General features: G+C 45.3%; 1 protein-coding gene across 6 annotated transcripts in view; it reads left to right on the top strand.

Annotated features, from left to right (window-relative positions):
- The window catches only part of HIVEP1 (HIVEP zinc finger 1), a 134,492-nt gene extending 121,491 nt beyond the window's left edge, over positions 1 to 13,001 (top strand). For all 6 annotated transcript variants that reach the window (XM_055407247.2, XM_055407248.2, XM_055407244.2 and 3 more), the window contains 2 exons: positions 9,265 to 9,761; positions 11,335 to 13,001. In XM_055407247.2, coding sequence (XP_055263222.2) covers positions 9,265 to 9,761; positions 11,335 to 12,429 — 1,592 coding nt within the window. In that variant the 3' untranslated portion in view covers positions 12,430 to 13,001. The remainder of the gene's footprint in view (positions 1 to 9,264; positions 9,762 to 11,334) is intronic.
- Positions 13,002 to 15,797: the final 2,796 nt, after the last annotated feature.

The following is a 15,797-nucleotide window of genomic DNA, read 5'->3' as shown; positions in this document are numbered from 1 at the left end:
GTATTGCAGTTTCAGCTTTAGCATCAGTCCTTCCAATGAACACCCAGGATCGATCTCCTTTAGAATGGACTGGTTGGATCTCCTTGCAGTCCAAGGGACTCTCAAGAGTCTTCTCCAACACCACAGTTCAAAAGCATCAGTTCTTCGGCAATCAGCTTTCTTCACAGTCCAACTCTCACATCCATAAAGTTAGCAAACGTTAAACTCTGGCCCATTATATAGTTAAGATGAAAACACAGTTTAACAAAAACCCATTATTGCAGTAGTCACATGCTTTAGAAAACTTTTCCCCCACGTTGCCCTTGTTTGGATTTCAGAGGAATTAGGAGGGAAAAAAGAAATTGTAACAAACAGAACATTGATGGAGGAGGTGCCACTGACCTCCCAGGGGAGCCAGTCTGAGGGAGGCCCCGATTCAGCCAGCAGGGGTCGCTGTTGGGCAGCGATGAGAGGGCAAGCCTGCAGCGCCTCTAACTGAATGAAGTGGGATTTGGAAATAACACCCATCTTCAGAGAAGTGGTTTGATGAGTTAATTTTGAAAAACACTATGGCTGCACTGGTAACCTTCTTTTCCCCTCCTAAATTTAAATTTACAGAAAATAGAATTCACATTACAAATATGTAGACTCATACTGAGTACTGGAAATTTTTCTTTCTAATGAGTTTAGGGTGTGTCCAGGAGGAGGGAAATTAAATAGAACTTTTAGAAGCCATTTATCTATGAATTTATTAAGTAAGTATGGGTTTCTTACTTCTGTTCTTGGGTCCCTGGGAGTTGCAGAGGGGTGGCCTACAGCTCTCACCCCACTGGAATAATGCAGTCTACATTCCCTGTAGCTAGGATGGTAAAGAGTCTGCCTGCAATACAGGAGACCCGGGTTTGAACCCTGGGGTCAGGAAGATCCCCTGGAGAAGGGAATGGCTACCCACTCCAGTCAGCCTGCAGAATCCCATGGACAGAGGAGCCTGGCAGGCCACAGCCCATGGAGTCGCAAAGAGTCAGACATGGCTGAGGAACTAACCCTAGTACCGCATTGTACATACCAAGGAAGGAAGAGTTGTCAGAGTGCATCCTATTGGAATAATGGTGTGGCCCTTTAATAAAAAAAAAAGAAAAACCCTGTTTCTAAATTCTGGCTTCCCGCTGCATTTAAGTCGCTTATCTTCCTTGTGTAAGATGAGTTTGGTGTCTGGTCTGCCACAAGTGGCTGTCAGGTTTAAACATGACAGTCCAGTAAAATATTGGGAAGCTGCTTCTGTAAAAGACCTGATAATAAATGTTTTAGGCTTTATGGGCTACACAGCCTCTGGCATGACGAATGAACTCAGTGAGGCACAAAAGTTGCCATAGACAGCATGTCACCAATGGGCCTGGCTGTGTTCCCATAAAAGTTTATGTAAAAGAACAGGGGGAGCCACATGGGGCCTGGCAGTCCCTGATATATACGAGGAAGACAGCGTCATGTGCCATCGTAGTTACTGAGCTCAGCAACAGCCTGTAGCACAGTGAACAGTGTCACAAAGTCAGAAATAGTAGCTTCGGGGAAAGTTGGCACATCTGTGTCCCTGACCTTGCTGACTTGTGGTCGTGGGCAGGTCACTTTCCGGGTCTTCTGTCTGCACAGTTTCTGAGTCGATAGGAATAGTCTTCTCTGGAGGTTAAGGGGACAACCCAGTAATATGAAAGGTTTTTTTTTTAAGCACAAATGCAGAGGGCAGAGGTCTGGGCTTGTGGTCGTGGGCAGGTCACTTTCCGGGTCTTCACAGGTTCTGAGTCGATAGGAATAGTCTTCTCTGGAGGTTAAGGGGACAACCCAGTAATATGAAAGGGTTTTTTCTTTTTTTTTTTAAGCACAAATGCAGAGGGCAGAGGTCTGGGCTTTGTTTTGGCGCTTTGTCTCAGGCTTCTTTAAGGTATCCTTTGTCTCAGGCTTCTTTAAGGTATCCGTTGTATCTTCTTTCTGCCACTCCAGAATACCCACCCTGTTTAACAAGTATGGAATGACCCGACACTCATTTTCAAGTTTCCAAACTTGGACAGTGGTCTTCCCCTTCAGAAGCTTCACGATCCGGTGCACACAGGGAGATAAATACTGTTCAGTCCTTATCTTGGGACAGAAAGCTGCAGGAAGGAACCCCAGCTCTTCTGAAGTTCATGGGCTGCAGGCCCGGGGCTGTGTCCAGGGAGAAGGCCAGGTCTAGAGGCACCAGTGTCTTTCCACCCCTAATGCTGCGACCCTTGATCCTGAAGTGTGGCATCCGGGCAAAGACAGATTAAAATGGAGCCAAGTAGTTTTACCTCCTTCCCCATTAAAAAGCATATGGTTTTCTTTATATACTCTTTCATGTAAATTGCATACACTGAAATTTAATATCTATATGTACAATTAAAATTTTTAAAGATTTATAGTATAACTAATTCTTTAACTTCCATATTCACTGTAAAATGCAGTGCATTTGTTGCGATATTTCAAAGGTTATCAGTTTGCTTTCTCCTTTTGGCTTGTATTTTACATGTTCTACTCTTCGTAATAAAATAATTACTTGAAGCTTTGAATGTCTGTTACCTGTAAACGTTCAACTCCCTCATGCATATTTGGAAGCTAGGTTATTGACTGTAATTCACTGATGACCTTCTTTCGGATCATTCTGTGGTTGGGTTTTTATAATATGACATTGGAACATATAGTGTTTAGCACAGACTCAGGAGCTGGACCGGCCTGGGTGTGAACTTCTAAGCTGTGGGCTCCACCCTGTAAAATAATTCAGTGCTTTTAAAAATTCTTTTAAATCATTGTCAGAGGAAAAAAGTCAGGTCCTTAATTAGTTTTTGTTTCATCTGCGATCAGATAGCAGTGCTCTGTGTAGATTCAACCCGGGTTCTCCCGGAGTCTCGCTGCCAGAACCAGAGGAGATCTGTTCAGGTGTCGTGTGCGCCACCGAACGATTACTGCAAGATGGGTGCAGGGTTTGAGAGTAGTGTGTGTATGTTTGGAGGGGACGGGGGCGTTAGGGCGTGTTTTGGAGAAATTTCCTGAGCTTTTAAATTAAACAAGAGACATGTTGGAATTTATCTAAATTAATAGTTTCCTATGAAACGATAGGAGGACAGAAAGAAGTTGCTTGTCAGAAAGAGACAGCTGAGTGAACACAGTAAGGACAACAGGGAGATGGGGTTGTGCGGGCTTCCCTGAGTGAGACAGAGTCTTGGTGTCAGTAGAGTAAAATGAAGATCCTGGAGCGTTGGCAAGTAGGTTAATGTCTTTTTTTTTTTAAGATTATTTTGGTCTCATAGAAAAGTTGAAAAACTAGTAGAGTGTATACTCTACTATTACCCGGCCTCCCATATCCGAGCATCTCACATGACCATACGACACTCGTCGATACTAAGAACCCAACCCCAGCTCAGGACTGCCAGCTGGAGAGCAGGACTTGCTGGTTTTCCCTCTGATGGCCTTTCCCGTCCCGGGCTGTCCTTCAGGAGCCCACATCGCATCCCGCTGTCACAGCTCCCCAGCCTTCCCTGTCTCTCATGACCTCGACATTGATAAAGAGTCCTTGTCTGTTATTTCATAGGATTTTCTCAACTTGAGGTTTTCTGATACATGCTCGTGGCTGGATTGAGGTTATGCGTTCTTGGGGAGGCGCCCTAGAGTAACTGTGACTTTCTTGCGGCATCTTACCGGGTACCTTATGCCACCACATTTCATGGGTCACGTGAGCCTCCATTCCTTGGCCAAGGTGATGTTGCCAGGATTTGCTACTGTAAACTTAACTCTTGTTCCCTTTATACATGTTAAATATGGGTGGAGATACCCTAAAACTATGTAGATATTCTGTTTATGCAGTGATGGACCTTGCCTATGGTATTGCTGTGGTGTTCTAGTTTATTAATCAGAGTGTTTCTACATGGAAAAGTTACCAATTTTCCATTTGTTCATCCATCCATTCGTTTATTGACTTCCATGTGGACTTAAGGCTGTGTACTTAATTCTTTGGGTTACAGGTCCAGTACTGTTATTTATTGTGTAGCTCAAGTTCTCAGTGGCCATTGAGAGCTCTTTGAGGTCTGTTCCTGGGCCCTTTCAATATGCTGCTGCTTTTTTTATTACTATTATTTTTCTTTAAGCTATTCTTTACTTTTTGACACCTCAAGATGTTCCAGCCCTGGAATTGACCATTTTCCAGGGACCCCTGGTTCCCTTTATCGGAGAATGGTATTTCAGAACCAAGATCTAGCCACTCGGTGATGCATTTCTGGCTGCTCACCTGTCACTGCTTCCAACCCCTCTTGTTGGATAGAGCTCGGAAATACCCGTATGTACACTAAATCGTATGCACACACATCTGTATTTATTTCTGTGTACACACATAAACACACACACAAAGGAGAACATGAGTCCACACTGATAATTCTAGTTCCAGTCCAGCCCCACGGAGTTTATTCTACCCAGCCTGTTCCATTTCCTTTTTTTCTTTCTCCTACAGTGAGAAACCTGGTTCTCATCTACAGTATGTTTGCCTATTTGTTCCACTCTAGTATACCAATAAACTAGTTCCAGAAATGCTGACCCGCCTGTGAAAAACAGATTTATAATCACAGCTCAGTGTCTGTGGGCAGCTCTTCTTGTCTTTTGCCACATTATCTCCCTTGTAGCTCGGCTGGTAAAGAATCCGCCTGCAATGCAGGAGATCTCACTTCGATTCCTGAGTCAGGAAGATCCACCAGAGGAGGGATAGGCTGCCCACTCCAGTATTCTTGGCCTTCCCTTGTGGCTCAGCTGCTAAAGAATCTGCCTGCAATGTGGGAGACCTGGGTTCGATCCCAGGATTGGGAAGATCCCTCAGAGAAGAGAATGGCAACCCACTCCAGTATTCTGGCCTGAAGAATTCCATGGACAGAGGAGCCTGACAGGCTACAGTCTATGGGATCTCAAAGAGTTGGACACAACTGAGTAACTTTCACTTTCACTTTTTTGTATTATCTGATCAGAACCCCTTCTGCCAAGGGGTTTATTTGTGCTCAAGTCATCAGTCTCAGCTTGCATTTCATCTTGAATATTTCCCACATCCTGGTTAATTATGCTTTTATTTACACACCATAAAATTCAATTTATGGTGTACAGTTCTATGGTTTGTGTCAAATGTGTAGAATTGTATATGTTGTTGTTCAAGTACTAAGCGTGTCCAACTCTTTGCGACCCATGGACTGCAGCACACCAGACTTGCCTGTCCTTCGCTAACTCCCAGAGTTTGCTTAAACTCATGTCCATCGAGTCAGTGATGCCATCCGACCATCTCATCCTCTGTTGCCCCCTTTTCCTCCCACCTTCAATCTTTCCCAGTGTCAGGGTCTTTTCCAAGTGAATCAGCTCTTCGAATCAGGTGGCCAAAGTATTGGAGCTTCAGCATCAGTCCTTCCAATGAGTGTTCAGGGTTGACTTCCTTTAGGATTGTATATCCACCCCCACAATTCCATGTAGAATAGTCCTATCACCCTGAAAGCCCCCGTGCCACTTATGTGCAGATAACTGCTCCTCCTCCACCCCCATAAGAGCCCCTAGCAACTACTGATCTCTTTTCCTCCCTGTATTTCTCTGTTTTCCACAGTCACATATGAAAGGAATCAGAATAAGTAGCTTTTGGAGTCTGGCTTCTTCACTTAGCAAAATGCATGTGAGATTTATCCATCTTTTTGTGGGAGTCAATTCCTTTCTATTGCTGAGTAGTATTCTATTGTCTTAATGTGCCATAGCTTCTTATCCACTGACTTCTTGAATGATATCTGAGTTTCTTCCAGTATTTGGCAGTCATAAATAAAGTTGCTATAAAACATTCATATACAGGTTTTTATGTGAATGAAGTTTCCATTTCTGCAGGGTTTGGTACTAGAATTGCTGGGTCATTAGCTTGGTGTATATTAAGCTTTGGCAGAAACTATCAAACTTTTTCAAAGTGTCTACACCAATTTATTCTAACAGGTGTATAGTGGTATTTCATTGTGGGTTTAATTTGCATCTCCCTCATGGTTGATGATGTTGAGCATGCTTCTGTGTGCTATTTGCTTTCCAGTTGTCTTTGGTGAAGTGTCTTCAAAGATTCTGCCCATTTTTTAAAGTGGGTTTTTTGCTTTCTTATTCTTGAATTTGGGTAGTTTTTAATATATTCTGAATATAATCCCTTTGTCAGAAATGTGATTTTCAGACATTTTCTTCCAGTCTGTGGCTTATCTTACTCTCTTTTGCAGTGTCTATCTCAGAGCAAAGTTTTCTTCGTATTGATGAAGCCTAGTTTATCCATTTTTATAAGTTAATTGTGCTTTTAGTGTCATATGTGCGTTTTTGTTTTTTAAGAAAGTTTGTATTTCTCTTTCATCTTTGAAAATCCCTTTCAATGGGCATAGAATTTTGTTTTGTTTTCCATGATTATTACTGAGTTTTTCGTTGGTAGCATTTCAATTTTTTGTTTTAATAGTTTCTTCTCACAGAGGAAATTCCCACTTGGAATTTGCTGCTCACCATATGCTGCTCACCATTCTCATATATTGATCAATTATTTTAAATTCTCTGACAGCTCTAACATCTGTATCACATCTGACTGGTTCTGATTGCTTTTCCTCTTCTGAGTATTTTTTTCTTACCTTTTTGTATGCCTTGTAATTTTTGTTGAGAGCTAGACATCTTGCATAAGACTGTATGAGACCAATATAAATAGCATTTATGCCTGGCAAGTCCCTTCAGGTGAGAGTTGAAGCCTTGCTATTTCCGGTCAGGAGCTGGACTGGGTTGGAGAGCTCTGTTGCTGTTAAGATGACCACCATCAGAGCACGAAAGGCTTCAGATTCCTAAAGAGTCTTTTCTTGTTTGGTGCGGGTTGGATTGTAAGAGAAATGCTAGTTCCATTCCCATTTTAGGTCCTCCCTTGGCGCTGTGCATCAGAGAGGGTGCTGAACACATTCTGCTCTTCTCCTGCTGCTCTTCCTGCAGTGTTTTGCTGTCAGCCCTCACTTGAGGCTCCTTAGCCTGGCGTTAGGGGGTAAGGAGGAGGGTGGGGCGGCACTGTGTTCTGGCCCTGCCGCAGCCTTCTCGGGTCCCTGGGCTCTGGCCCTCTTGTTCTCCTGCCCCAGCTCAGCCGTTGTGGTGGACTCAGCCGGCAGCCCTGTCCCTCCTTAAGGAGTCGAGTTGCGTTTTTCCTCCTACTCGGTTTCCTCACCGCAGTAAATTCTCACAGTGTCCCAGGGCAGCGATGCTTCAGCGCTCCTCTTCACAGGACGGAGTGTTTGTTCGCTGTGGGGAGAAGGGAGGGGGTGCAGGGGGTTCCCTGCCCCTCCTAAATGCTGCTTCTCTCCCCTGGATCCTGACCACCATGGATGCTTACTCCACTTTTCTATGGGGCTGAACGGTGATCATCATCTACAGCCTGAAAGAAGATGTAGCCTCAGAGGGTCCACCCAGCCCCTCCCGCCCGCACTCGGCCCTGACCAGTCTGTCCACCGTTCAGCCGGCCTCTGACCGTGTCCTGTTGCGTCAGCCCCGGATGACTCAAGCTCGTCTCCCTTCTCTTATACAGACGCTCCCTGGAGCTTGGGCTGTTTGATGGGACTTTAGCCTTACAATGGATTTGGGGAGAGTTCTAAATTTAAAGTTAGGCCTGTTCTTTTTTAAAAAGAAAAAAAGCCAGTGGTAGCTTTTGAGAAAGTCGCACCGGAGTCGGTCTTTGCGGCAGGACTGGCCTGAAGAAATCGGCCCCCCTCTCCAGTCACCTGTTCCCTCTCCTTAGCCGTTCAGTTTCTTCTGTTTGGTTTTCTGCTTTCTCTTAGGAAAGAATTCTTTTTCTCTTACTAAAACCTCTAAAAATATATCTGATTTGCCATTCATGTGGCAAATTCAAAACATATGAGGGATGATGGTCTAATTTTAGAATTTCAAACATCAGACGGTATCATAGAGGGATCTGAGGAAGAGGGCAGAGCACCTACCCAGGCTGCGCCTGCCCCACGTCCAGTGCAGGCACCTGGTGGAATTCAGTAGATTGGTGCTATTTTATCTATTATTTTATAACAAAATAGTAGAACCCATAAAACAGAAGGCATGAAATCACATATTAGAAGCCTACATGTATGTTTTGTGTTTGAATGTTTTAAGCACAAAAGTAACATGTGCTTGAGATTTTTTTTAAAAAGTTCTAATCTGTTCTATCCTAGAAATAATCTTCCATAAATGCGTTGGTGTTGATACTTCAAGATTCTTCTCTAAGAACTTATCTTTGTAATATAGAAAGAGTAATAAAGTAAATTAATATGCAGACCATTTGGTAAATCCAAGAGATATACCTGTTAGTTATTTTTCTGTTCACATTTTTTCTCTTCAAAAAGTACATGTGAATGCAGACTGCATTGCAGCAAAGCTGAATGTCCTATAGCTCAGCGACAGTGAATGGGGTTGAGATTTTAACATTGCTCTTCCATTTAACTGTTTAAGCTCTATTAGCTTTCTAAGGGAAAGCGCCTCTGATTTTGCAAGTTTTGAATAGACAAGGTTTTAAATCCAGTCTCACATGCGCTTATGAGAACTTTTAAACTATTCCCTGGACTATCTTGACTATTCCTGGTTAAACATAGTCTCACGTGACATTATATGGCTGATATTAATGACTTTTAAGTAATATTCCATTTCCTATGAGAAATGGGCTGAATCATCATGGAAAAAAAATATCACAGAATATTAGTACTCAGAGAACAGCTGAAACATGACTAAAATGCTATGCAAATATCATGGGAAATTATTGTTTGCAAATATGAAATGCCCCCAGTATTTTAGTTTCATTTTAATTTGTTCAACAGAAGGGCGGTACAAACAAGTAGAGAAGAAGAGCTCAGAGAATCCGTTGCAGTGAACTCTCGGTTCACTTTCTCAGTAGAGTTCAGGCTTCTTTTGGAGGTGTAAAATTTGAGGCTTCGGTTTCTGGTCTGCACTATGTATCACCCTCTGCCCCTCTGCTCTGGCGAGGTTCGTCCGCCTTCCGCCTCCTCCAGGAAGCCCTCCTGGCCACTCCCCTCCTCTGCCGGCGCATCCCTCCGATCCCCGCTGTCCTGACTGCCTTCCTCCCCGTGTCGTCCTCCCCGACTAAAGTGGGGGCTCTGTGTGGGCAGCGCCCTGGCCTTGAATATTCCTCGCAGTATTGCCAAGCTTATGAAAAGATGATGCCATTCGTTAAACTTGCATAAGCATCTGTAACACCCCCTCTCGGTTGTTTTTTCCCAGACGAGAAACAGAGGTTCAGTTTCGAGAGGTCGGGGTACGACCCGGAGGAATCCGACGGCGCCGAGGACGACGACCTCGACAACGAGGAGGAGGACGAGGACAGCCAGGCCGAGTCGGTGCTGTCGGCCGCGCCCTCGGCCGCCGCCAGCCCGCAGCACCTGCCGGCCAGGGGCGGCCCTCGGGACCCCACGGGCGCGGAAGAGGACGCCAGCGCCGCCGAGGGCCTTCCCGGGGGGCCCGCGGACCCGATGGACGTGCTGCCGCGGGCGCTGCCCACCAAGATGACCGTGCTGAGCGCGCTGCAGTCGGACCGCGGCGGGACTGGGAGCCCGGGGTCCCCCAGCGGCGCCGGGCCGCGGGCCGCGGGCAGTGCGGAGGCGGCCGCCCGCCCACCCGAGGGGGCGCCCAGGTCCCCGTGTCACCAGATGTCTGTGGACTACCCCGACCCCGAGGATGTGCTGAGCGGCTCGGCAGGAAAGGCTGTAGCTTTAACGCAGGTAATGGATCCGTAGCTGTTTTCCTTTTGACTTTAGGAGTTAATGTACTGAAATTGCCCATTTGTAGCTAACATCAGTTTTGGTTTTTTTTTAAACCTTATTTTCTTTGGTTTGATTTAAGGCTAAAGGACATTTATGCCCTTTGGATTCGTGTTATGTATCTTAGTCAAAGTTCATCTGTTATAAATCTGTAAAAGAACCAAGTAGATCTTTGCAGTATGCTCATTTACTACTATTTGGTTTTTTATAAATATCTTGGAATAAAAAATATTTGTGTGCCAATGGAGAAAATGAGTCTTGGGACCTCCGTTTTCCATGGCTTCCTCTGAGAAGATCTTCCACTGGCATTGATATGATGGATTTGCACTAATTATCCAAACAGTTTGTATGTTACCCCTATTGACAAGGCAGCTACCAGGTTGACACCCCCACCCCTCCCACCCAAAAGAAAAAAAAAAGGTATTAAGTTCACTTTACTTGAATCATCAAATTGCTGTCACCACTTAGGAAAGCTTCCTGCCCAAGAACTAGCTCAGAGCCAGACTCAGGCCTCAGGAAAGTCACCCTCCGTGTCAGCAGTGAATGACTTCCTGCTTTTACACACCCTGGCAGGCTCCTGAGAAATCTGTTTTCTCTCATGGACAGTTCTCTTACCTCTGGGATGAACTGAGGATCACCATAGGATTTATTTCTAAATGTGGCAGATTTTGGTTTGCTGGGTAACACTAGATAAAACTCAGAAAACTATGAAAGCTTGAATTACTAGAGCCTGTCCTACATTAATATTATTTAATTAAATTACATTCATATTTAAGTAGCATTAATATTTAAATTAGTAGATACATTAATGGAGTTCTGTAATGTGGACATATCAAGAAAAAGTGAATATTTAGATGATAACTCTGGGTGGGAAAATTGGCAGGATTTACTCCTCCTGCTAACCTTTCCTTCCTTTCCTATTAGTCACCTGTGCCCTAAGCTTCTGTCCCTAAATCTCTCACACACCTACCGGTGTCTGAAGATCCGGTTTTCAGTAGACATTTCATACACTTAGAATAAATGAAGGACCAAATGAAAACTGCAGACCTCTTCGTTAATGGAAGCTGTTTATTTCATAAATGAGTGGTCCTCCAGTTAATCCCCGCCCCCCCACCGCAGTCGATACTCATGGCCAACTAAGATCTCAGAATTTCTCAGTAATTCCTAATCTCTAAACTAGGATGGTGCTAGAGGTGCCAGCAATAATAATAGCAGTGGAAGAAGAAGATAATTATGGCTGCCTCTCAGGGTTAATTTTGGTATAAGTGAGATGATATCCAGGAAATCTGTTGGAAAATTAAGTAATATATAGAATCTGTGGCTGTTATTTATTCTAGAAAATAAAGAGCTTAAAGGGTGCAGTAGGAATTTTGCTTTGAAAATCAACATAACAACATTCAGCAAGCTTTTGAAATCGTTGTTGTACACACTCTTACATCGGGACAGAAGAGACTTTTTACAAGAGCTAAAGCTTTTGCTCGGTGACTAATAAGGAAGCTGAGCCATCAAGAGACGGTTCTGTCTTGTCTTTCAGGGCCCGCCATGCCTGAGCCTTCCTGCTCCCCCGGCGTCTGAGCGCAGCCCTCAGCAGGGAGGGGCGCCTCCGTGCACCTCGCCTCCGCCAGGCCCTCAAGAGCGGAAGCCGCAAGCCGCCCTGGCTGCGCCTGCAGGCCTGCCTTCTCCGCAGACGCACCTGTTCAGCCACCTGCCTCTGCATTCCCAGCAGCAGTCGAGGACACCTTATAACATGGTTCCGGTCGGGGGGATCCAGGTGGTCCCCGCCGGCCTCACCTACTCCACCTTCGTCCCCATCCAGGCCGGGCCAGTGCAGCTCACCATCCCGGCTGTCAACGTCATCCACAGACCGCTGGGCACCCCGGGGGACTTGAGCGCGGACGTGCCAGGCGCCACCAGCCCCGCGGGCGTGGCCGAGCTGAGCAGCGTGGTGCCCTGTATCCCCATCGGCCAGATCCGCTTGCCCACGCTGCAGCCCCTGAGCATGGAGACCGTCAACATCGTGGGCCTGGCCAGCGCCAACCTCGGCCCGCCGGTGCGCCCGCCGGGGCTGGCCCTCAACGCCGTGGGGCTGCAGGTGGTGGCCGCCAACGCCGCCTCCCAGAGCAGCCCCGCGCCCCCCGCGCCCATCCCGGGCCTCCAGATCCTGAACATCGCCCTGCCCACGCTCATCCCCTCCGTGAGCCAGGTCCCCGTGGACGCCCCGGGCGCCCCCGAGAGGCCCGCTCCCCCGAACAGGGCTCCTCGGGAGGCGCCGCCCTCGCAGCCTTCTGCCGGGGCGCAGCCCGGCGTTGGGACCGCATCCCCGCAGGGCTCACCCGGAGTCCGGCGGGAAAGCGCCCAGAAGGGTCTAGACCCGCCTGCCCCGGCCAGAGACCCGGCAAGGCGGGACAGCTCCAGTCCCAGGGACGCGGGAAAGGGGGCCTCGGCGAATCCCCCGAAGCCCCGGCACGACACCCCTGGCGCGCCCTGCAAACCAGCCTCGGCCCCGCCGGGCCGGCCGAGGCTCCCCCTGGACCCGGAGGGACCCCGGCCCCCGCCCCGGAGGCCGGCCACCCAGTTCAGCGACGTGAGCAGCGACGAGGATGAGGACAGGCTCGTCATTGCCACCTAGGGGCCGTTTATTCAGGGGGGTTGGTTTGGTTTGGGGGTTTTTTGTTTTTGTTTTTTTGGTTTTTTTATATAAACACAGGTTTCTTTGAAAACCCTCCTTTCCTTAAAGCACATTTTTCTGACATAAACTCATGACTAATCTTTGTGCAATCATGAACTTTTGACCAATAATTGTTGTTTTGTGTCAGCTCCAGCCATTTTTGTACATGTTGTATAGACAATTGTGCCTTTTAGGAGTTTTATGTTTAGAAATTGTACAGATTGTTGAATATCTATATACATAAAGTATATATTATATATGTACATGAAAGCCAGGTAGTTATTTGTGTTTAGCAAGAAAACCTGTCAAATAAATCCGATGATTAAATTATATGTTGCACTGTTAAATATTAAATTTTTATGGCTGTGGGGCAGAGTTTCTGTGTATAAATTAGTATGTAAACTCCATATTTATTGTATTCATATTAGTCTTTGAAAATGGGTCTGTCCTCCTTGTGTAAGACAATAACTTTACACTTCAGACAGATTTTCTGTGTTATGAAATGTTTCAGTAAAGTTGTTTACTGACTTTACCATTGCTTTAATTGTGGTTTCTTTATGTAATGTAGTGACCAGCAACCTGCATTCGGAAAAGAGCCTGAGGTTAACATTCCTTCCACATTCACCCCCACCCTGTATAGTTACTGCAGAGGGAAATAGCCAAGAGACCAATTTTTCCAATTTATAAGGAATAATTTTGTAACTCTTTTGAGAAGATTAAGTACTTAAGAATACTACATGTAAGTGTATTTAGCATAAGGACAGAAAAGGGCAAAGTTAGTAAAGGTGGGTCTGACAGCTTCTGAGAAATGTATAATGTTACAAGTCAGTCCTGAGAGCTTGACTTGGGCGAAGCCCATGAGACCCGGAGGCCTCAGCCCAGGTTTGTGTGTAAACTGGCCTCTCTGTCCCCTGGGCCCTGCTTATTACAGCCAGAGACCTCTGCCCCGGACCAAACCTCGGGAGGTCTGGGCTTCACAGAAGAACCAAATTCAGATTTGAAATTACTTAAGTTGACTCTTTAGAAATGATTGCTTCCTGTCCTGAGAGGCTTGACTTATTTAGAAAAATGGGGAGGGAACCCACAATTGCACCTGCGATGATGTGCAATATTACCCGAGCACTACAGATGCTTCATTTGTGAAAAAATGTCTTAATGTTGGCATTTGAAGCAATGCGTTCATGGTCTTAAAGGCCTATTTGGTGAAGATCTAGGAGAATGAAGTTGGTAGGATAGCAGTGCATGAGGGAAATAGTGTAAGGAGTTTGGGAGACTTCTGTTACCTAGCCCCAGCTCCAAACCTGGGACTTGGGGAAAAGAGCCTGTCATCTGGGCCTGTAAGCCCCAATCTAAATTATGATCTCTAGACTATGCCTCTGTCCCAGTAGGCTCTGATAGATCAGTGATGCTTTTGATGCATGCTCCAATGTACATTTATTCTTGCCCACAGATATCTCAACAACAATAAAACTATGTTTTATATCCCAAGATGTATTTGAGAAGAGTTCTGGAAACTTGTCATAGCAATTGTATTGGTCTAACAAAATGGTTGTTGAAAATGAGGGCCATTGCCTGTCAGATTTCTCAAAATAAGTTTTAGCTTTGTGTCACACCTCTTAGAATTTCGTTGCCTAAAATTTTAAAGCAGTATAATAAACATTCTTGCTTCCTAGTCAGATTTTAAGTACATATGATGAAGCTAAATTCAAAAGCAATGCTAAGAATTTTGGCATTGAGGTGGGTTCGTCTTTATATAAATAGAATTTTCTTAATTTGAAGAATTCCTACATATTCAGTTCAGTTGCTCAGTCGTGTCTGACTCTTGGTGACCCCATGGACTGCAGCACGCCAGGCCTCCCTGTTCATCACCAACTTCCAGAGTTTACTCAAACTCGTGTCTATTAAATCGGTGATACCACCCAACCATCTCATCCTCTGTCGTCCCCTTCTCCTCCCACCTTCAATCTTTCCCAGCATCAGGGTCTTTTCAAGTGAGTCAGCTCTTTGCATCAGGTGGCCAAAGTATTGGAGTTTCAGCTTCAACACCAGTCCTTCCAATGAATATTCAGGACTGATCTCCTTTAGGATGGACTGGTAGGATCTCCTTGCAGTCCAAGAGTCTTCTTCAACACCACAGTTCAAAAGCATCAATTCTTTGGCGCTCAGCTTTCTTTATAGTTCAACTCTCAATCATACATGACTACTGGAAAAACCATAGCCTTGACCTGTTGGCAAAGTAATGTCTCTGCTTTTTAATATGCTGTCTAGGTTGGTCATAACTTTCCTTCCAAGGAGTAAGCGTCTTTTAATTTCATGGCTGCAGTCACCATCTGCAGTGATTTTTTTTTTGCCCCCAAAAATAAAGTCAGCCACTTTTTTCATGATGGGACCAGATGCCATTATCTTCATTTTCTGAATGTTGAGCCTCAAGCCAACTTTTTCACTTTCCTCTTTCACTTTCATCAAGAGGCTTTTTAGTTCCTCTTCACTTTCTGCCATAAGGGTGGTGTCATCTGCATATCTGAGGTTATTGCTATTTCTCCCCGCAATCTTGATTCCAGCTTGTGTTCTTCCAGCCCAGCGTTTCTCATGATGTACTCTGCATATAAGTTAAATAAGCAGGGTGACAATATACAGCCTTGACGCACTCCTTTTCCTATTTGGAACCAGTCTATTCCATGTCCAGTTCTAACTGTTGCTTCCTGACCTGCATACAGATTTCTCAGGAGGCAGCTCAGGTGGTCTGGGATTCCCATTTCTTTCAGAATGTTCCACAGTTTATTGTGATCCACACAGTCAAAGGCTTTGGCATAATCAATGAAGCAGAAATAGATGTTTTTCTGGAACTCTCTTGCTTTTTCCATGATCCAGCGGATGTTGGCAATTTGATCTCTGGCTCCTCTGCCTTTTCTAAAAGCAGCTTCAACATCTGGAAGTTCACTGTTCACGTATTGCTGAAGCCTGGCTTGGAGAATTTTAAGCATGACTTTACTAGCGTGTGAGATGAGTGCAACTGTGTGGTAGTTTGAGCATTCTTTGGCATTGCCTTCTTTGGGATTGGAATGAAAACTGACCTTTTCCAGTCCTTGGCCACTGCTGAGTTTTCCAAATTTTCTGGCATACTTAGTGCACAAGTTAAGCTAGTGGAGGTGATGGAATTCCAGTTGAGCTCTTTCAAATCCTAAAAGATGATGCTGTGAAAGTGCTTCACTCAATTCTCACCTTTAACCAAATACTAAATGTTGTAGTATGCTTGGATGTTCCCTTGAAAATTTCATAATGCCATAACATACCTTAGGCTTATTTTGACTTTTTAAGATTCATTACAT

This window comes from Moschus berezovskii, chromosome 23 (genome assembly GCF_049115385.1).
Source record: "Moschus berezovskii isolate FMDL1 chromosome 23, NW_MosBer_1.0, whole genome shotgun sequence".
Taxonomy (NCBI): Eukaryota; Metazoa; Chordata; class Mammalia; order Artiodactyla; family Moschidae; genus Moschus; species Moschus berezovskii.
Note: the sequence above shows the minus strand (reverse complement) of the source record. Positions and strands in the feature narration are given on the sequence as shown.